We start from the raw sequence: 23229 nt of genomic DNA on the forward strand, positions 1-23229 counted from the left end.
AAGCCGAAGCGAGCGAGCGACGACGACGACGGCGCGAGGGGGGTCCCTCTTTCCAACCCTTTTAACAATTAATAGGAGCGTTTATTTATTTAAACTCTCCTATTTTCCTTTCCATTACCGATGAGGGACTATTGCCTTTTTCAATAAAGCATTAGAGGACTTTTCAAGTTCCCAACCTTTCAAGTTCTAAACCTTTCAAATTCCTCTCCTTCCCTTTATTTCCCATCAATTCTTGCTACATACCCAACAAAATTTTAATTCAATAAATATAAATACAAAAATTGACACCTCTTGAATTAAATTAAAAGTTTAGTCTATTGGTTAATGGTTTGCAAAAACTCCATGAGGTCATGTGTTAAAAGCACTAGTAACCGCATTATAAATTTTTTTTACTATAAAACACTCCTTGCTAGAAAATTCTGACGTAAATGTCTACACCCAATCTTAAAAAACATAAATATCCATTAGAACCGAGTTAAAGATCATTTTAGAAGACATTATTCTCTTATATATTCCGATGCTTTAAAAGGATCGTTTTTAATCACGAAACCAATTTAGCTAGAAGGAAAAGTGAAGTAACTGGTCCTCATATTAAAGAATCACATTCCACAGTGATAATTATTGATAGAAATATATTCTCCCATTAACGAAATCAGAAATTTCTAGATGTATAACGAAATTCTCTTTTTTAGAGAAAATATTATGATCAAACCAAATTTTTTTACTTATCAAACACAACCTTTACATGCATCAAATTTTATTTAACACTATGTGCAAATAACATCTTGCTTCATCAAGGTTTGAGTGAAAAAGGCTTAATACAATAGAATGGTTCATGCTCTATGTATTTACTACCTAGTTTGATAGATTGGTTGCTAGTAGTAAATATTAACTTTCCATGCACAACACATGTTTTTGATACCTACTTTTTGGAGCCACTACTTGACTTGAGAAAAGTAGCAAAAATATTACTCCCTTCGTTCGGAAATGTTTATTATTTTGCGCTTATCAAAAGTTAATTGATTAATTATCAAAGATAATTAGATCACATTAATTCGATATTTTAAACAAAAAAGTTAGATATTTTAAAACTATATAAAAAGTACTATAAATTATAATTTTTTGCATATTAATATGATAAAAAAATATATCTTAAAATGTTAGTCAAAATTTTTATAATTTGACTCTAAATATAGAAATCATGACAAATAATACCGAGAGGAGGAAGTAAATCAAATCCAAGGAGCAAAAATGGACTGCATTGGAGTGGGGAAAAGCTAACAAAAGAAAAAGTCAAAAGATAGATTAATGTCAATAATTTATTGTTGCACTAAGTATCAAACAGGTAGTTAATTACCATGTAGTACCTACATAAAGTCTTTTTAATTTTTTTTACTATATATATAATTGATGTTTATTTTTAGCATATAAAATGAAAAGAAATATATTCGGTGTTCATTTTTTTCTTTACTATATATAATTGGTGTTTTACCCCTTAATAGTGTATCAATATGCAAAGTTGTACAAATTTCCCTTATTTTAATACTTGCGATTGAAAAGGGAAAAAAGTTAATAACGCAATCCTCAATAAGCTGCCAAATTAAAGAATGACAATACTAAGGTTCTATAATATTATTTGATTAAACAGAAAACTTGTTAAGAATATTCATCATGGGATGTGAGCCATAAATATCTATTTTAAGCCTCGATTATTTGTATTTGGGTCATAATCATGTCATGCTAAAGCCTCACTAGACAAAACAAAATAATTATATACATAAGAAAAGGTTGATAGTTATGATAACATATCATAATACCTTATTTAGTGTATTGAAAGATCACTCTATAAATAATAATAATAATAACAATAAAAAATTAATACAAACATGCAGCTAGAAGTTAACATAAAATGTAGTCATTTTTAATAAATAACATATTTATAGCTATTGAACTTCAATAACACCTAAAAATATAGTTATTTTTGTAAGTTACTCATAAATAATTACAGATAACATCTTTTGGAAAAGAAATAAGTATTATATATACTATTACAAATTTTCAAATGAAGCAATATATCGGATGCTTCCTCGACGAAAATATAATTTCCTTTTAATTTGCGCGAAATATAATATCATCTTTTTAGAAATGGAACGAAAAAATAGCTAAATGCACCTTAATTTTAATGTCAATTACCAACTACGTAACAATATTTCATGGTATTCTATTACCTTCTGTATTAAATTAAAATGAAATAAATGATCTTTTAAATTATTAGTTTTCTTCTATTTGAGGCCCAAGCGTAAGACATATGCCTTGAATTTTTCTAGCAGCCGCCGACTTTGTCTTCACCATTATTATATTTTGGCCAAAAAAACAACTTTTCAATAAAATATTTTGATGGATTTAATGGACTGCCCAATGAAATGTTCATTTTTTTTACGCAGTTTCATTCACTGCACCATATTATGTTAGCCAAGTAATTGACCAAGCAGCATTTAAACATCTTAATGGGACTTTCATTATTAGATTGTTTTATTTCTCAATATTTATTACTGTATTCGTTTTGACTAAACCAAAGTGAAAAAGATTGAGAATAAATCATTCATAAATTGTCTAATCTTTTTCATACACGTTTTTATAGGTTCAACAATGATGAGTAGGGGGTATCTCATAAGATTAAGTTGATAAATAACACTTAAAAAATCTTATTTATGGTCCCTTGAGTAGTTGAGTTGAAATGAATGCTCCTAATATATATAATTATATATGGTACTTTTGAGTTTTATTACCTACCACAATTGGCCATCATGAATGAATGCAGAGATCCCACACCTCTATTATTTTTGCCAATTTTACTTGTTATGTGTACGGCAATTCTTGAATTCTTTGAACCATTACTTTTCAAAATCTAGTCTATTATTTTATTATTGGTTTGATGATATTGGAAGGATACAAAAATCCAAAAAAGACAGTCTACTAAGATCTCAACACATTTCTTAATGATTTCTAAAATTCTCTTATCATGACTATTCAAAAATTAAAGAACATATTATTTGGACAACAAATCCAATTATGACGTCAATTAAATCAATAAATTATGAGTAATTGAGAAGATTATCTTCTTTAGGCAAGAAGCTTTACAATCAAGAAAACTATATTATTAGACCTACATTCATATCATATATGACATTATTTTTGCTACCAGATTTATTAAAATAGGGAAAGAGGCAAATGAAATTGGGAGGGAGATAGTCAAGTTTCTCAGTCTCTCAAATACATGCGAATCACACTCGATATGTCTATATGGTATAATTTACATATATTTCGGACACCAAATACATATGAGAGTGTGAGTAAGACTTGTCTATATATTTCAGATACATGCAAATCCATTTGGGTACAATGAATTTAGAATAAATTACACCTAATATTATCTCATGTATTCTGAAATAAATGTATCTGAACGTATATAGAGACACATCAAATTTTAATAAAATTTAATATATTACAAATTAAATTATATCTAAGTAATTAGCTTCTAAATTAATGAAATTAGTTTCTAACCATATAACCAGATGGGCTCAATGGGCTTGTCCCATTTTTCTATGAGAGGGGATCGTCCAGTTCACTTCATATCCTTGATGTGTTGACCATTGGAAACAAAGCCCAACTTACATTGCCCAGCAGTACATATTACTTAACAGTAGTTTGGTGGCAAGGAAAATATTTTTGCTTTCTTAAAAAAAAATGGTTAGTTTAAATGTTTTAAATATTTTTTTCTAAACAAAGCAAGTCTTAAATGAATAAGTTTCTCGAGTGACATTTAACACTGATCGTATTATCTCTGCCCCTCACTTGGACCATGACCCCAGTATTATCTCTGCCCCTCACTTGGACCATGACCCCCCCTCCACCCCCCGCCACAACCTCCTAACCCATCCTCACACCCTAAAGTTTAAAATTTTTATATTAATGCTTCAGGATTAATTAATTCTTACTAATCAAACATTAGAAAATAGGTAAGAAAAATTACATGACCTTTTCAGACAAACATTTTCTAAAATAATATCTTTTGACTAAAAAATATCCTCCATACCAAAGATACATTGAAGCTGGAATCTTTTCTTTTTGGTGGTTTGTTAGATTGGTTAAAGATTGTGTCGCTTAATTGGGTATAACTCATTTATATTCTTATTATATATACTCCAAAAGATCAATTTAATGGCTATCTTTGAGTGCTATTTGATCATTGGAAAATAGATGCGCATCAATATAATCTTATCCCTTCGATTATTCGTTCTCCTTTTTCATGATTCCCTTTCAAAATGTATTTTCGGGTTCGTTTGTTGCATAATTTATTTATATTTTTTGTGTAATTTATTAACTATACATACCAATTGAGAAAATTTACAGCTAAATATTCCAAGGATAACAACTGTCGGTTCTCCTGAGGTTCCAATTTTGAAAATAATCTTTTTCTTGGACACTGCTAGTTTTTCTTTTACTGATTGATTCTTCGTTTGCGTGAAGATAAAGCATATTTTTGCATTTTTGCTCCACTTAGTCACCTGGTTTACAATTTTGATCAACAAAATCGATTATCACTTTATATATTTGTGTGGACAAATTATTCAAACTTAGCTGTTGTTTGAGGTGGATTCTCAAATCAAATTAAAAAAGTGTTGTAATTTGCAGGTTACAACTAGCAATAGAGAACCTGATTATTCATATTTATTTATTCGTAGTGATTATAAACAAGTACACTAATAATTAAGGCCAACGGAAGCAGCCGTAATTACTCGAAAGAAAGTTTTTATAAAACCAATGCCTGAACTTGTATATCTACGATAGATGCATTATTATTCGATCTTACTCCCTCTATGAATCTTTATTTGTACAATTATTATTTTATTTTATGTTTTCTAAAGATGTGTCAAGTGAAATATGTACCAATAAAAATAGACGAGGGAGTAGAACTTGCATAAATATGAATAGCGGAAAAAAGAAAATCCGATAATGTTTTTGTATGGATTTTTTCGAGTCAATTCCTAAATGGTCACCCAAGTTAAGAGAATTGTCTTAAAATATCATTTATGTTTCATTTAGGACCAAAGTATCACCTAACTATCACTATTTTCCCCCAAATATACTTGACAATTCAAAAACATCACTCTCTCCTAGTTGGCATTACATGTCATTAAAGTCTTTTTTTAATAATAGACTAATTTAATTTATTAAATTCATTTAACTAAAATAATGATCATATTATTTTGTTTTTCTTTTAATCAATTTATTATGAATAAATTTTCATACTTACAATCTTTTATCATAATTAAACTTTTTATTTTTTTATGTTATGCAAAATGGGTTTTTAAAACATACTATAATCTCATCAATTTTAAATACTTATAAACACATACATTAAAAAAATATTGATATACAGATGACTCATGAGCGCTAATTTACTCCTATTAATCATAAATTGTATAATAAATCAGTAATATTAAAGATTGATTAATTATTAAAAAATAATTATTTAGGTGCTTTGAAATCCATATATACTTACAATATATTTTTTAAAAGAAAATAGTAAATAAATAATATTTATAGAAAATCAAATTTTGACCTTTATTTATTAGTATATTAATTATTAGTTTATTTATTGATGTTTAATTGTATGAAAAGTTATAATATAATATAGAATAAAAATAAAAATAAAAATAAAAGTTATATAAGAATTTTCTCTTTCTTACCAATTTTTTTGTCAATGTTACAAAATTATTTAAATACTTTTATTAAAAAATTGTTTAAAATTTTCAAATAATTTAGTTACGAATTTTAAAATTATCAGGTAATAAGTGCACACAGAGATTTTTTCATTGAATTTTGTTTGATGACAATATATAAAGTTACTAGACTTTTTAAATTACTTTTCTTGTAATCTTCATAAATTCTCATGTAATTTATATATTTATTTAGAGACATAAGTTTGATAAATTAAATAAGTCTAGTATTTTTCTAAAATGATAATTAATGACAGGGCATATCAACTAGAATTTTAGGAGACTTTTGAGGTATTTAGTATTTCTAATAGATAAAAAATATAATATTATTCATTTTCTTTTTTTTCAAAAAAATAATATCGGAAGCATGAATTGCAAAATATACAATTAATATTATTGTATTGACCTTTAATATTATTGATTTATTATACAACTTATGATTAGTTAATGTAAATTAGCGTTAATGAGTTACTTGTATATCAATATTTTTTTTGAATATATGTGTTTATAAGTATTCAAAATTGATAAAAATTATAGTACATTTTTAAAATGTATTTTTCGTAACATAAAAAAATAAAAAGTTTAATCATGATAAAAGATTTTAAGTATGAAAATTTATTTTTAATAGATTAAAAACATATTAAAAATAATATGATCATTATTTTAGTTAAATAGGACAATGAATTAAATTATTATTAAAAAAAATACTTTAATGGCATGTCATGCCAACTAGAAGAGAGCGATGATTTTAAAGTGTCAAGTATATTTGGAGGAAAATAATGATAGTTGAGTGATATTTTGGTCCTAAATAAAACATAAATGATATCTTCTCATGATTCATTTAATAATGGTATTTTACTGCTGTCTTGCCACTTAACTAATCGATTTTTCGTTTTCTCCACCTGGAAAAAAAAAATAGATTGTTTAGTTATGCAGTTCAAATAGAAATTGAGCCAAAATATAACAAGGAAAACAAAATGAGGCTGATTTTGATAGAACACTACTCAATGTTCTACAACATTAATAAATGACTCCAAACATTTTATTTTATATGCAAATTTTTAAAATTCAATTCCTTAATAAATTTAAAAATAAAACTTGCATACATACAAATTACAGCAATTCATTATAAAATCAAACGTTTACCACAACAATATTCAGAAGATACTTGAAGTAAAAGGGAACACCAGCCTTAATTGCCTAATAATTTCTTTTATGTATGAAATTTTGTATATAATTAATTAATAAGTATAAAGTATTTAAATTTTTTTTGTTTCGAGAATGTTAACTTAATCAAATATCAGTTATAAAGAAAGTTTATAGAGAACGTACCTCTTCTTCCCAATTGGTTGTAAAAGTGGCCCATACTAAGATAAGAGTTTGCATTGCTGTTCCACCAAACATGCCCAGCCATAATCCCTACATATTTGCCCAAGTTAATTAAACAAATTTGTTTTAATTTCAATGATGTAAACTAATAACCTTTTATTCATTTGTCCATGTAATACCAAATGAGCGAGTATCGAATATCAGATAAATAAAATATTTCTACGAAAATAAAAACAAAGTATAGTGAGGAGAAGAATAGATATACCTTAGCTTCGAGTTTGAAGTAAAACCCAAGAAGAGCACCCAATGGAATACCAACTACGTAGTAACATCCCACGTTAACGTATGCCACAAAACCTTGCCATCCACATCCAACAGCCACTCCTTCGATATGAAAATATTTTATTTAGACACTTGAACTAAGTCAGAGTTTGGATCAAATAAATCTCTAAAATATTACCATTTTTACCTTCAATTCAAAAATTGGTGTTTCTAATTAATTTCAACTAAATCTTTCCCTCCTTATTTGTCTACTACTAGTTCTAAATAGTCTTAATTAAAAATAATAATAATACACAGGGTACTGTCTTCCATAAAATATTTGTCCTGTTCTCCTTGTCAAATCAATTTTTTAAAATCTTTGTTTAGCATATATATATATATATATATCCAAACAAAAGTCACATGCAGTGTTCTTATTGAATACTTGTTTTTTGTCCTTTCATGTCTGCGTCCAATATATCTACCGTTGTTTTAGTTTGAAAATTTGCAAAAAAACACTGTGCAACCTCCATTTCGTTGAGTTGTTTTCACAAAACAAGTACAGACTACAGAGTACATATTTTTTGGCCTTGAAATGATTTCTTAGTTACTCCATAAATGAAGATATTCCAATTAATAGTCTAACAAAGTTGAATAATTTGTATGTTAGGAAAAATAGTTTAAGTGACTGTGATGTAGTAAAATACAAATTAAATTAGTACTATTCTTGAAATTAATGCCTCTTTAACATGAAAAGGTTGATGAAGGACTGACCAGATAAAACAGGCTGAATGCCATTAAGAATTATAGAGGCAGCCAAGAGTGGTGCAAGTTCTGAAGTTGCTTTAGCAATAGTTTCGCCTCCAGTGAATGCATAACTCATCACATCGCGAAACATCATCACTATTATCGCTGCCACTACAGCAATCACAAATGAGCTTAACGTCACCACCAAAACTGAAAATGAGGCTGAATTCGGATGCCCTGCTCCCAACTCATTGCTCACCCTCACACTGCAATTTTTCAAAAATCTTATCAATGTAACCAAGTTCGTCTGACTACCCTTGAGATACTGTAGCTCCGCCACTGGCCTAATGTAATTGAAAAGGAGAAAAAGGCCTAACTATGATTTTGAAAGCCTTTTTATCATGAATTATGCACAGGGGCGGATGCAGTTCAAAGGTAACAACTTCAATGCTAAAAATAACAAAATTGCAAGAAATAATAGTTATGAACGCATAACTTCAAAAATATAACTAATATCGTGAAAGTTGAATCCATAAAGCAAAAATCCTGAATTGGCCGCTGATTATGCAGTAGTCTTCAGTAATAAATAACTAACCTTGCTGCCGCATTGAACCCAGCAGCTATCATGAACACCCATCCAAGAATTGTATTGCTGCAAAACAAATTCCATTTCATCAGGATATAAATCCAAGAGAGAAAATTAAAAATTTATTGATAACAAGATGTATTTACTAACCAAACAGCTAGAGAGTCTAATGCCACTTCAGGATTTGGAAGCAAACCAGCAACTAAAACCAAAATCTGAAAGTACCAAGTTTCCAAGCACAACATCACAGATGAAGCAGCTGACAACTTAAAAAAATCCCACAACCCAGAAAATGCTTGCGAACTAAATCCATTCCACGTTTTCCTACATTTATCGCTCCACAATATGTACATAAATTGCGCAATGACTACTATCCACCATGAAATACTTAGAACCATCGCTCCTCCGAATAATCCCCACTTGAATACATATAGCACAGTCCATGTTAAGAATAGATGGAGGACTAATGTGGCTGCTGCTATATACGCACTAGGATTCACGATGCTTTGCGCTTGCAAGAACTTTTGTATGGGGAAATTGGCAGCGTAAGCAAATATTTGAGGAATTAAACCATAAACGAATAATGCAGCTGCTGATGCAACTTTCTCTGATTCTCCTAGTAAGATTAAAATTGGCTTTGAATATAAGTAAGCCACCACAATCGGTATTCCAGATAACATAAGCAGAATTGTCGATCTTTGAAGATATATTCCCAATGATTCATACTTGTGAGCTCCATATGCTTGCCCACATAGCGTCTCCTCTGCACTTCCCATCCCTAACTGCTCCAACAAAATTGATAAATAACACATCATTATCTCTACAACCATTACTATTCCTCAGCAAAATTAAAAACTATAACTCATTCCATGTGTTAACTTTCAGATTTCGAGAGCCAAAACAATTTTACTTCTTCTAAGCTTGGTTTGTGGTTTTTCATATTGACTTTTAGTACTTTTTATATAATTATTTAAATTTTATTCGAGAAACCAAAGATTCTATGTACGACTTCATTGTCAAAATTAAGAGGTTTGAAATATTTGAATCTCAAAATCTGAACGATATATGACATAAATTCGAACAAAGTAAGTATATGAAATTCGAGCAATCCAAAGAAGCTCTGTTCATATGCTAGGTCGATTAACAACCATAAAAGGTAATCCTATTGCAATTTGTACAAGTTGGTAAAAATAGTAGAGCAAGGACAAATAAAGTTGACACAAATCTTACCATGACGCCATAGGCCAAGAGTTGAATACCTTCATTGCCAAGTGAAGCAGCAGCAAGTTCAAGATTACCAAGATGACCACAGAATATTTGAGTAGACACGGACGTAACATTGTTGAGCAAATAAACAATGATTGCTGGAGCTGCTAGTCGAAACAGATTACTGAATTCAACGGCAGATGCCCGTCTAAGCCGCTGAAAATGCGACAATCTTGCGTCCAACAATATGTCTTCAAGCTCAGAGCTTACATGTTCCACTGTTGCTTCTTTCTCTTCTATTAAAGGTTCACTTGACCCCTTACACTCATCCATGTTTTCCAATAAATATCAATAAATCAAAGTCGAAGACGAATCAAGATAGCTTATTTATTAGGCAAAAAACTAAAGAATGAAATATTGTGTGTGACTTATTGGTCTAAGCAATATCTTGCTCGAAGCGACCAAAGTAACAACTTCACTAGACTGTTAGGCCTTAGCCCCCACGATCTGATTTGAAAGAACAAATATTTGTACATTAAAGTCTAATGGTAAATAATTGAACTACACGGACAAAAGTTGAAAATCTTTCTTAAATTAATTTATTTATTTTACATTTTATTATGCACTGAACTTTATTAGTATATTATACATAAAGTATTACTACTATTTTATTATTTTAATAACACTTACCGATGAAAGGGAAGGGATAGGTGTGTACCAAAAAAATGGCGACAATCATGACATATTAATAGTTTGTCTCACTTCAAATTTTTAATACAGATTAAGTAATTTAATATCACTTAAAATTATTAACATATTTCATTTAAATAATTTATTTTAAAATTAAAAAAATCATATTTTAATAATCAATTTAACGTAAGAATAGTGTATCATCATATTAGCCAATAAAAAAGACAGGTGACATTGAACCCACAAAAAACAGTTAAAATAAACAAAGACTATATTTTTGGTAAAAAAGAGAAAAAAAATTAAAAAGAACAACCTCTCCCCTTTTCTTCTTCTTCTTGCCGGAACCACTACACCCAACCCCCCAAACGTAAGTTCCACTTTTTCTTTACCAAAAGACACAAAATTGAATCATGTGTGTGTTTTTTCGATCCATCCACCTACCCTTCTCCTTGAATCTGATTCAATACTGAAAATGATATTTCTCCTAATTTCATTATTCTTTTAAACATTAATTAAGATTTATTATAATTAAAAAATAATAATAATAAATTTATGCCCTAAAAAAGCTATTCATATAATTTTTCTTCCTAATTAATAAGACTTTATCAAGATATTTGAAACTTAAATCAACATAAGAAAGTAGAAGGAAAATAAGAAAGTAGGAGGAAAACAAAAGAAGAACGATAGAGGGTGAGAGAACAGAAAGAGGTGGAGGGGTGGTGTGTAGTGTAGTGTGCGTGTGTAAAAAATATTATGAAAATGGTGTAAGAACAGTTGCAGCAACAGGGAAGAAGATGACTGTTCCATTTACTTTTTTTTAATTAATTTTTTTATTTTTAATTAATAGGCGTAAAAGTTAAGAAAAAAGATATTATTTTTAATAACTTAGCTCACTCAAAGAAAGTGAATCATATATTTTTTGTCATATCAGCATTTTGTATTTTATAGAAACAATTTTTGAATAAATAAAGTGTTCAATCGGCAGAAGGATAAGTTAAAATGTCTGAGTGAACTGTACGAAAAACTTTAACCCACTCTGATGACTTAAACTTTTTTAATACCAATTACTAGTAATTTATTTTCCCCTCAATCGCTTTCATTGAAAGTAATAATAATATTATGCCATCACACTTTTTAAAATTTCAAAATATATTATCTTCTCCTTCCTTGTAATTAGGGAAAGAAAATTCAAAGGAAGAGAATATGAATGCAATAAATTGTTAGTATGAATATGAATGTAGAAAAATTGTGTATCATAGCAAAGACTCAAGGCGCATTTCTGTGAATACACACAAAAGAAGAAAGTAAAGTAAAACACCATTAATAATTATTTAGGACAAAGGGATAAAAGTTTAGTATGATTTTGAAATTGACTATATGAATCATTATGAAAGGAATTGGATAGAAGAATAGCACCCGTTGATTATTGGGTTCTCAAGTTCAACTTGCAGCTAATTTGACCAGAGCAATGGTGCTTTTTCTGGTCGAAAAGAAGAAGATTTGCACAAAAAATTTAATTCAACTCGCTTATTTGTCACCGTAACAAAATCAACCTACTATGCTGCAGCCCATTTGGTTTTTTAAAAAAACTAGCTGCAGAAGTTTGACTCGTGTCATTGGAATTCTGTTAAATATAATTAAATAAAAAATCAATCAGCAACCCTAAATATTCGCTACACAATCCGGGATAGAATGAAAAAATAAATATAAAAAAATGCACTGTACACTACTGATCTTAACAAAGTGACAGTTTTTTAATTAATAAAATATCAGAAATAGTATTCGGACTCTAAATTAAGTGTGCACTTCTGTAAAAAGAACATGATCAATGCACTCTTATTCCATTATAACAGTAAAACCAAGATACTTGTTTCTTTTAGATACCAATGCAATATCGAGATTTAAAAAATAAAGCATCAGAGCATGCATTTTTTTTATGAAAACAAAATCATTAAAACTTGTACAAAGTAATACTATAACAACGTACTCAGTATGCAGACCTCAATGCACGGACAGAGTAAAAAAAAATATGTATTACATTCAAATAATTTAGAAGGTAAAAACACAAGTAAATATCCACATTAGCATAATTAACTATCTCAAGAAAATGATAGTAATTAACGCTTTATGACAAAATAAAATTACAAAGATAGTGTAATAGATCTCACATTGGCAATATATATAACTCTGCGTAGCTAAGAACACATGCATTATGACTTGAAGGTGCTGCAATTTGCAATACCTTGAACTACTGAACAGAAATAGTCAAATAGATAGTACATTTTTGGTATTGTATTAGTTCTGATGCATAACTGAAAACAAAAGAAAAATGACGAACAAAAACATACCAACCCCTACAGACCTACCTAATGCATTAGTTAATGACACAATAATTTTTCAGGACTTTGAATATCAAACATATACAATACAAGATGGTATTTCTAAGTGGAAATAATTACATGGAATTTAACCTCCTCCTGAAGTACTTTTACAAAATTTTCTTATTACGCAACAACGATGAACAAATATCGTAGGAAAACTCAAACTTGTAATCTTCTCCGAGTGGGATTCTTACTCTGTATCATGAATTTCCAGCTTTTGTACACATTAGACTTGAGGAAAATCAGAAACTTCAGCACTATTAACTTATATTCGTACTTGTATCATTATTTCATAAGATTTGCTCGCCATCAAGGTTAATTGAGCAGGAATGGCAGCATTAAGTATAAAAGAGGCTTCCAAGAGCCGTCAAGGCTAAGAGACGCAGATGAGACCCGATGCTCAAGCTATTCAGACCTGACAAATTAACGAGAACGTATCAGTGAGAAGTAGATCAACCTCAATAGAAGATAAACAATCAAGCTTTCTCAAACTAAATCTGCAACTAAGTATAGATTCATTTTAGAGTAGAGATAGATGGCATTTCAATTCTTATTTGTTTATTAAACCTTTTCTCTTGAACCTCCAAAGTAGCTTTAATTTTGCTTTCAGACAACAGTGCTCAGGATATACTATAAGTAGCACATACTAAAAATGGTACAAAGCAACTAAATGAAAGTCGAGGCCTGACGTATCTTCACTAATAAAATGATGCTACATGGTGTTCTAGATATCCATCCTTCCGTTATGCATCTATGTAAACATATTAATTACCATTGGTCAACAAAATTCTTGATCTCACACCAGGGTATTTCAAAGAAGTTAATTCCTCTGTTTCAAATTGTTTTTTTGGTTTTGACTTGACAATAGTTTAAGAAATTAAAGAACTTTTGAATCTTGTGGTCTTAAACTAAAGATATTGTTGAATGTACCAAATGCCCTACAATCTTTGAGGTCTTAAGCATGTCATGTAGAAACTAAGAAAGTTGCTAAAAAAGGAAAGAGTCGATCTATTTAAAAAAGGACTAAAAAAGGGTAGTAAGACAAATAATTGGAAAGGAAACAGTAAATCTTCATGTTTCTTTCAACTAAAACATGCACGATAACGATCTCCACTTTGGTATAGCCGGAAATGTTTCATGAAATAAATATTCCAGTGTACCGTTACTTAAGAGCATAAGTTCACTTTTCTTTACAAATATTCCAATTCTTACTCCAATCACTTGCTTCAATCAAAATTTAGCTATTGTTGCAACTTCTAATACTCGAATATATCACCCAATCAAGATCCTTATATCTTATACAACTACACATATAACTCAACCCCAAAAACCAGTTCATGAAGGAAGGATTGTCAAAAACAATATAAGGAGGCCACAACTCATTCCTCAACCAATATGGGAGCTAACACTCCCCGACATGCTCAAGACTCAAGTAGAACATGGGTCGAGGCACAACTTTGAGAAATACAACAAGGATCGATTGGTCGGGCTCTCATACCATGTCAAGAAATGGTCATTGGCCTAACTTACGCCAAATCAAGCTCATAAGAAAAAGAATTATCAACAAATGAGGGACTTAACAATGATAAATGTATCCATCAAGAAATATGATGTGAAACTGAAAACTATTTTAGCTACCAAGTTTTCTTTTACCCCTCATGTCCATATCCGGAGAAGTTTAAACTTATTATTAATGGAAGCACAAAAAGAAACCAGCATACTATGAAACTGTTAATGAGAAAGGTAGATAGTCTTACTGAGCTGGCCAGATGCTGCCGCAGGAAGTGCAGGAATTTTCACAGCTGCAATAGCAGAAAGTAGTAATAAGATCAGCAGTTAGTTATGCAAGAAAATGGACTTTGGTCACTGGATATAATAAGAAGTAAGAGATCTGACATACATTTATTGCATGAGGAAACTGGTAAGTGAGAGAGAGATGGCCAAGGGGCTGGAATGTTATCGTTCAAATCACAGACGAAGCTGATCCCCGAACTTTGGTCAAGTACAGCATCTGATGGTAGACTAGGCAAAAGACACCCAGAAACTACTCCCGCAAAAAGAGCAAGAAAAAAAACTAATCAACTAAAACTATCACAAAGAAACTGACATAGGCAAAATACATGATATAACACACAAGGAACCTCAACCAAAGGAAGAAAATTAACATGTAGTATTTTGACAATTTGATGCATGTAATAAGTACCAAGGCAAAAACAATGTTTTCCAAGACAAAATGTAGATTTCTTCTCTCAGACATGAAACGACAGTGTAATTTCCAAATTTTACAGACATGAAGTCACTGTGACTACTGTACGGTCAAAAGTTGTCCCCTCTGTCAACTACATTGATCTTCAATGATACGTCCAGTGCAATATTGACTAATAATATTCGTTTAATCCATTATCATGTGATTGAACCAACTTTTTCCACGTCCCATGATTGAATTTCTGATACTTCAACGTAAGTCATTAAGAGGAAGTGGGGGTGGGGGTTTCAAAATTACATTTCTTTCGTAGAGCAGATGCTTCGAATTCTAGTGATAAATAAAGGACCGAAGAAAACACAGGGCATGCAGATGAATTAAGAAATAGACAAGTAGGTAAATTACCTTCGGGTGCAACTGTTGTAGTCATTTGAAGAGAACCCAGAACAGATGGAGATACAAAATAGAAATTCCAAGTTAGCTTGGTAGATTTGAAGGCAGCAAAATGCTCAAAAAGCGGCATTTAAATAATAACTTACCTTGCACAGAGAAGTCCTTGAGGCTAATGTGACAAAGTTTGTACATATTTTTGCTCACATTGGCTTTCTGTAACTTGAGTCCAAATGATGCAGCGCAACCCAAAGCTTGCAAGTTGGTTACAAAACTCTGCCTTTGTAAGTGGGAGACATAGCTCTCAATGGTATCACAGCATGCTGTTTGGTTATTCATTCCATCTCCACAAGCTTTTGTAACATGACTCGTATTTGGGAACACCAGAGGGCACACTGAAGGGGAAGAAAACAGATTGTTAATTTTGTAACTATATTATACCCAAGATAGAAAATGACAAAAAACAATTCAAGAGATTCTAGCTCCTTTGGCAAGCATGAGTGCATGACAATTTTGATAAGATGAGTAGCTAATACAAGTGATCTCAAGGATAATCATATAAGTACAAATATGCTTGGTTGGGGTGACACTTTAAGGGCATGAAGAGATAGGCTAAATGAACAGGTACTTGTCCAACCTGGTTTTGGATTAAAATGGAGTGGCTGAAAACTAACTTAGAGACCATTCCAAGTAAGAAATGACAGGAAAAAAGCCAAAATCTGCCTTCCTTCTCCATTTTTTCCCCTTCAAACAGCATGTAGGGCAATAAACACTCTGTGGCATTCGTTCTCTCTCTCTTTCCTTGAGCCCAAACTACTGAAGAACTATTCAAGCATTAATTACCAAAGAAAATTAATGATAAAAAGATTTATAATCGTTAATAAGAAAAAGTAATGCCATTGATTTATGACAAATACCAATTCTAGACTACATATTACAGACATCCTAAGAAGGTCATTTTCTTAGAAAAAGCTCCCAACTAATTTTTTTGGAAACAAAAAGCTCCCAACTAAATTGATCAAAACAGATGCCCACCATAGTTCCTATTTGAAACCATGCCCAATCAACTAAACGTCAACCCAAATTATCCAGAGTGGCTATTTAATTATGTTCTCAATACACCACTTCACGTGTAGGCCTGATTCTTTTACATGATCTGATCATGTGGAAATTCTTTTTTCAATAATGGATGGTGGTGAGACTCAAATCCAGGACTTCTACCTGCTCTGGTACTATTGATAATATGTTGAAGTGTGATCGTCTCAACGAAAAGTTTAATCTATTTGAGGGACACCCAAATTTACTAACTAGTTTTGGGGCACGTGCCTTGCGGGTGTAGCCCAATTTTATTAACCACAAAATTTTAAAAAATTGCATAAATATTAGCATTATGAAACATTGAGTTATAAATTATATACTAAAGAAGAAGTGCAAATTCTTAAAAGTGATATCTTAATCCTACTTGGCAAGCTCAATAAAAGGAAGAAATATTTCTCCAAAGAAATCCTTGATTTTCTTACTTTGATTTCTAATTTCTTCTTTAATTAGCAAAGTATTGGACCTTGTTTCTTTTGGTATAATGTACAATCTCTTCTTTACCTATTGATTTGGCAAAAGTAACATTTTTAAATACTTTTAAAAGACATTTTCGTAATCTTTCCACTTTTAATAGAATGATCTTGTTGACTTATATTACTAGAATCTAAACAAAATGAAGCTTAATTATTCCATTCTCATAATATATTTACATGATTTTAATTTGAGGAAGTCTTCAGTAGTAACAATTAAGGGTCGAAGGAATTCATAAAGAAACAACCAAAATGTCCAAAAGCAAAATTGTCATAATATCAACCATTTGAAAAATTTTAACACTGCAGAAAGTACCGTTAATATAGATATTTAAATTGCTAAATCTCATATTGGATAAAATATAAATTGTCCAAAAATAAAATATGAAACAAAAGGAATGAAAATGAACAATATGTTTATGTGTTCGCATCACTATGTTAGATAGACGAGACAGTAACACAATCAAAATCTTTCTTTCAAAGTAATAATCTTTCAGCAACCTTTATTTAAATTACTTGTATTTAAACAAATGCATAAATTATTCAAATATTATCGAACTCATCAATCATGTATTAATAGAAGTTTTGACGATTAAGCAACACTTGAAAGAAAAATAACACAAAAACAAAGAAACAAAATTCCATAACAATGCAAAATGATAGAGAATTAAATAAAAATATGGGTTGCATATCAAATTTATTTTGGACAACCATACCTTAACTCCAAAAATGGAAAAGAAAAACTTAAAATCATAAGCTAACATAAAAAAGATCCTAAAGGAATATATAGGTCATATCTTATACTTCTAGCTTAACACTTGAATTATATTGTAGGAACACTCTTTTTTTTAATTTCATAATGAAACTATCTGTTTTTTTTTCCTCAGTTAGCTTCTTAACGACATTGTATTTATATCACTATCTATGAAGAAGAAAAAAGAACAATAGATGATAGAAAAGAAAAGAAAAGAATATGATGATCAAGAAAGCAATGTACAGATATTTATAGTGATATTTGGCTGTCTTTTCACCTTCCAAAATTTATTAATGGAGCACATTGAATCATGATACATAAATTTTATTTTGGTTTCAAGATTCAAAGAGTCACCGAATTGGAAGAGTTCCATACATTAGTATTTAATAAATTAATTAATTTTATTTTGATTTAGTGGAGGGGCAAAATGGTAATCCAACTTCGAAGGTTGGAGCTTCCCACTTTTAATAATATATATATATATATATATGTGTGTGTGTGTGTGTGTGTGTGTGTGTGTGTGTGTGTGATGATTATGTTTCCAACACGTGCAAAATATGCCTATACATGTAGATAAATCGTCAAAGCAAAAGGTCAGTAGATAATAGAAAAAACATCTCCAGCTACCATACATGCTTCCACATATGATCTTTTTCATCATCAATAAAAAACTTAACACATATAATGAATAATGAATAACCAATGAGCATAAGAAAAAGGACTTGTATGTATTCCTCACCTTTATTATTTTTGCAATTAGATAGTCCCCTAAGAACATCTTTTGCACCATTAGGGTCAAGTTTACTTGCCAGCCAGCGGTGTACAATACTTCTGCAATCATTAACCCTAGTCGAGTGGTCAGTCAGCACCTCAGCACTTTCCGTGCTCAGAAGATCATATGCTTTTAGTGCAAGTTTTTTAGCAGCTTCTGATATAGCATTTTGGCAAGTTTGCTCACAGCATTCATTCACAAGGTCAATCTTCCCACAGGCAGCAAGTAGGCTAGATGAGTCCACTGTAGTTTCAAACTCATGAACATCTTTGACTGGGCAAGAACCTTCTGTCAGATTTGATGGATGGAGAGAGCATATGTGCTGTAAAGTATCATTGGCACCCTGGCTCACCAGAATTTGCTGAAAATCTGAAAGGCAATGCTTTGCAACTGTGCTATTTAAAGCAAGCATATTTGTGAATTTACTAGACTGCCCAATAAGAATAACAAGAGTTGCTTCAAGTTGTGGGCAACACATGACATTAGCCAGATACTCCGCAAATGGAGCAACACAATCAATTGATGTCACACCCATCATTCTTTCCACAGCATCAAATTTCAGCGTACAGAGTCCTGAAGAGTATGAAAGGAAGAGTCACTGACTGAGGTGACAGCAAATCAAGATCTATCTGAGCTGTATTTAGTTTATCAACTCTAAATTGCTCTAAAATTTGAAGTAGCCCCAACTTTTAAAATTTTGTTCTTGCTCAGACCTATGAGATTATCATTTTAATTAAATACTGAACCAGACCCGATAGTTTTGGTAAAGTGCTGTTTGTAAAAGGTGCCCACGGAGAAGGTGCCAGAAGAGGGAGAAAGGGCTGAGGAGAAGCAGTTGGGGAGATCTCAGGCAACAAAGTGTCCTCCTTTCTGTCCATGTCTAAAGAACCCTTGAGAGAATTCACTGAACTGCAACTGGAGTCCTGGAGGTCTGGACAATCAGAAATTCAGAAATAAGAAACAGCATTGATTCCTTTTAGGAGATGACCAACTAAAAACACTTACATACAGTGAAGGCATATATACAGTTACACGTGGATCAAAGCTACAAGCACCACTGGGGCTTGTGCTCCCATGCACTAAATGGAAAACAAGTTAACTGGCAAAAAGAAACCACTAGTCCCAGATAATACAGTCACCCAAAGAAAACAGTAGTGATGATGTAACTTGACATCCTCAATGTCTAATGAAATCTTGAAGATTCAGAAAAGTCGTATACCTAGAGAAACCAGTATTTCCAGAATTTCATGTTTCACATTGTCTCACTGAGCTGGTTAAATAATACTGTCTGCAACAGAAACTACCTCACATTTCACTGTCAAAATTTAGCCCATCAAACCATTCTATATTTGCTTTTAGCACATTATATGCTCCCATTCTTTAAAGCTTTCCACCATGGAATGTAGGGGTAGAAATTTCTAGTTTTAAATAATCCCTTTCCTAATATAGTAGTGATTCACAAGTCTTTGATTGATTCAAATACAGAGAGAGGCAAGAGATTCTCGTCTAACTGAAGTGGAAGCCTATGGAAGATAAGCATCATCCCAAAATCTTTTGGCTCATCATTAGTCGATTTGTGGGGTGTCCCATACCCTGAAAACAACAACTACTACTACTAGATTGCTTCCCTAACCCCAGAATAGCTTGATGGACAAATTACTCCAAAGCCAGCCCAACATCAATCCCCTCATACTCCTGCACAATAGGAGCGGATTGAGTCGGCATTCATCTATGAAGAGTGGGCCCTAGATTGCTTTTTGATAATCGATAAGTAATGTAGCCTTTGGTACATTTATGGTAGTGATCTTAACTCTTAGCAACCTCAATGTAATGCAGAAACTTCATTGTCTGCAAAACGTTTGAAATGTAACAACAGAGAATAGGATTTTTTAAATTTTTAATCATGATTTTCCATGCCTCGCCTCTCCTTCTCAATTTCAATGCCAATTATCCGAAAAAATGTTGGGAACCATGAAATATCCACAGAAATTATCATGGTAGAATAAAGAGTAAAAAGAAATAAGAATACCAATATAATCATACTGAGATGTGAAACACTGACACTCTAGTATCACAAAGACCTCGAAGATGTTACACTAAAAAGAAATGCACTTGTATCCTAACCTAGATCATATCCCCATATCTTAAAATTTAGATCATTAAGGATCTAACCTCTAAATCGTCACTCATATCAGATAACCAAACCTAAGTCCGAGGCAACTTAGACTTAAATCACTTATCACCCAAAAAAAAGAGTTCATACACTTAATTCGTCTAAAGTACATGCATTTCATTTCCTTAGTTCATGAATTAGGAAGATAAATGTATTTGTTTGAAAGGTGCATGTTCTCACTTATGGCTTTTGTAGAGGAGTAGACTAGAATTAAATGACGATTATGTATGATAGCCTAAATACATTGTTTTAGATCACCTAAATACTCCATATTTGATCAGGTGAAAAAGAAAAATAGCTGCTAAGAAATATTAACCGAGGAGCTGAAAACATTGTTCATTTGGTGACAAATCCACAGACGAGCATTTAAATTGAAAATACATTAAAAAGGAATTTAACCTCCTGCGTATCAACTCAAACCCTAGAGCAGACCTAAAGAAGTTCAGTTCTTAGAGTCCATACATCTTCCATCCCTTTACAAAAAAAAAAAAAACATTGCCATAGTAGCAAGAAAACAATTCCCTCAACTGGAAAGTCCCAATTTCACATTACAGTAACCAGTGAACCCAAATAAAAACTGTGTTTTTAGCTCCAGCTAACAGCATTTTCTTACTGGATTAAACAGAAATTACCCAACACCCACATAAACTAGAAAAATTAACAGAAACCCAACTAGATTTTTATCAAAATTGAGCAATAATAATTACAATAGCTACAAATCATCCAAGAAACAAGAAATCAAATGAAAATTAACAAGAATACTTACAAAGCAGCAGTAGGAACACATGGAGAAGGTAAAGCTTGAAACTTTGAGACACCCCACCTCTCATCCTTGCCAGTTTTTGAACCAAAAACCGAAATAGACCCAAATGTGTAATGAGTCAGTAGATTCAAGAAAAAACTCCAAAGGAAGTAGAAGTAGAAAGAGAAGAAAAATTGTGAAAGTCTTTAAGGTGAGAAATGATGATTGTTAGTTAATTAATGTGAAGAAAGAGCAGAGAGGAGTTAGTAGTGGGAGAGTGAAGAGAGTTGGGGCAGCCATGAATGAGGTTGCTTAGTTGTGTGGGGACAAAAAACAGTAAATAAATGAATAGCTGGACAAATGACCCTACTGATTACTTCATTCAACTAATATTATTTATGATGATTTTTATTTTTAGAGTTAAACTATAAAAATTTTACATAATATTTTAAAATATATTTTTTTTATCATATTAATATACAAAAAGTTATAATTTATAATACTTTTCATATAATTTTAAAATATCTAATTTTTTTAATTAATATATCTAATTTAACTTTAAAAATTAATTAAATTAACTTTCAAAAAATATAACATGACAAATAATTTCACCAGAACGAAAGGAATAATTAATTTCATATTGTGAACCAAATTTGTGTGTGAAAACTGAGATATTGACATCAACAAGCATTAAAATCCATCAACCGCCCTTTCTCCTCTATTACTTCCGATTTTTTTATTTTAATAAGTTAGCAATTCTTATCAAATATGAATAATGATGTAGTAATAAAAATGCTCTACTTTAATTATAGGTATCAGGTTTACGAAGAAAAAAAATTATTAAAAAAGCCTCAGTTTTTAACATATGTCATTTTCTTAGTTTTATTCCAGTAGGCTCCATCCATACTTGCTATATATAAATATTTTTTAAGATATTAATTTGCACAACTTGTCTTCATTGATGTTATCACTATTGAAATTTTGTTTCCCTTCGCTACAAATTTCCCTGCAAAAAAGGAAATGATCCAACTACTTCAATTATGAAATTTAACGCACTAATTTATACGGTGATTAATAAATAAGAAGAATGACATTCATGATCAAGATTTATATTGTCTATTGGGCATATACTATAACAAAAATGAATATTAATGTCATTTAATTTTTAATTACCGTTAAATATGTATTTTTAGCGGTAATTGTCCCTAAAGTCTTTAGCGATATTGGTTCTAATGACATTTAACTAATGCCGTCAAAGACTTTAGCACTTTTTGTTATTGTCAATATTTAATGCCGCTAAAAATTATTTTTATTGCAGTGATAAAATCATAAATGATTTTTCTTATTAGGGAGAACATTGCAATAATTTAACAAAACAAATGAATAGCATATTTAGTTGTCTTAAACGTTATGTTACAATGGCAAAAATTTCATGTGTTAATAAAAAATTGTAACGATCTTGTGTGTTAACTTGATCTCAAGTTATGATACAAAATTTGTTTATATTCTTCAATTTTCAACACTTATTCCTCCAATTTATAAGAGTCATTCTAATAGTTCACAAAATAGTATTATGGACCTCTAAACTAAACACAAACGTTGAATTATGGTAGGAAAATACAATTTAATTTGATCATCATTAAT

The 23229-nt window shown here is 30.8% G+C and overlaps 2 protein-coding genes across 2 annotated transcripts; both read right to left on the minus strand.

Moving 5' to 3' along the window:
• Nucleotides 1–6526: 6526 nt before the first annotated feature.
• Nucleotides 6527–10495, minus strand: LOC107009350 (protein DETOXIFICATION 40-like). The gene is made up of 7 exons (XM_015208666.2): nucleotides 9937–10495; nucleotides 8857–9488; nucleotides 8716–8772; nucleotides 8148–8386; nucleotides 7378–7496; nucleotides 7116–7202; nucleotides 6527–6685 (listed from the first exon to the last, which is right to left on the minus strand). Exons 1-7 carry the CDS (start codon nucleotides 10243–10245, stop codon nucleotides 6614–6616), a joined length of 1515 nt encoding a protein of 504 aa, XP_015064152.1. The 5' UTR covers nucleotides 10246–10495; the 3' UTR covers nucleotides 6527–6613.
• Nucleotides 10496–12784: 2289 nt separating this feature from the next.
• Nucleotides 12785–21918, minus strand: LOC107011820 (uncharacterized GPI-anchored protein At1g61900). Its single transcript, XM_015211475.2, has 8 exons — nucleotides 21610–21918; nucleotides 19422–19601; nucleotides 18638–19243; nucleotides 15726–15971; nucleotides 15592–15603; nucleotides 14884–15027; nucleotides 14741–14785; nucleotides 12785–13398 (listed from the first exon to the last, which is right to left on the minus strand). The coding sequence occupies exons 1-8, from the start codon at nucleotides 21671–21673 to the stop codon at nucleotides 13322–13324; spliced, it is 1374 nt and encodes a 457-aa protein (XP_015066961.1). The 5' UTR covers nucleotides 21674–21918; the 3' UTR covers nucleotides 12785–13321.
• Nucleotides 21919–23229: the final 1311 nt, after the last annotated feature.

Source organism: Solanum pennellii, chromosome 2 (genome assembly GCF_001406875.1).
Source record: "Solanum pennellii chromosome 2, SPENNV200".
Lineage (NCBI taxonomy): Eukaryota > Viridiplantae > Streptophyta > Magnoliopsida > Solanales > Solanaceae > Solanum > Solanum pennellii.

Excerpts from the sequence above, each read along its gene's own strand:
- LOC107009350 (XM_015208666.2), bottom strand. The coding sequence starts at position 10,245 with ATGGATGAGTGTAAGGGGTCAAGTGAACCTTTAATAGAAGAGAAAGAA. Across the intron at positions 8,773-8,856 it reads TTAGACTCTCTAGCTGTTTG|CAATACAATTCTTGGATGGG; the intron begins GTTAGTAAATAC and ends TTTGTTTTGCAG. Across the intron at positions 7,497-8,147 it reads CATTCAGCCTGTTTTATCTG|GAGTGGCTGTTGGATGTGGA; the intron begins GTCAGTCCTTCA and ends TTCATATCGAAG.
- LOC107011820 (XM_015211475.2), bottom strand. The coding sequence starts at position 21,673 with ATGAGAGGTGGGGTGTCTCAAAGTTTCAAGCTTTACCTTCTCCATGTG. Across the intron at positions 15,972-18,637 it reads TAATTGCAAAAATAATAAAG|TGTGCCCTCTGGTGTTCCCA; the intron begins GTGAGGAATACA and ends CTTCCCCTTCAG. Across the intron at positions 13,399-14,740 it reads GGCAGCATCTGGCCAGCTCA|GTCTGAATAGCTTGAGCATC; the intron begins GTAAGACTATCT and ends TTAATTTGTCAG.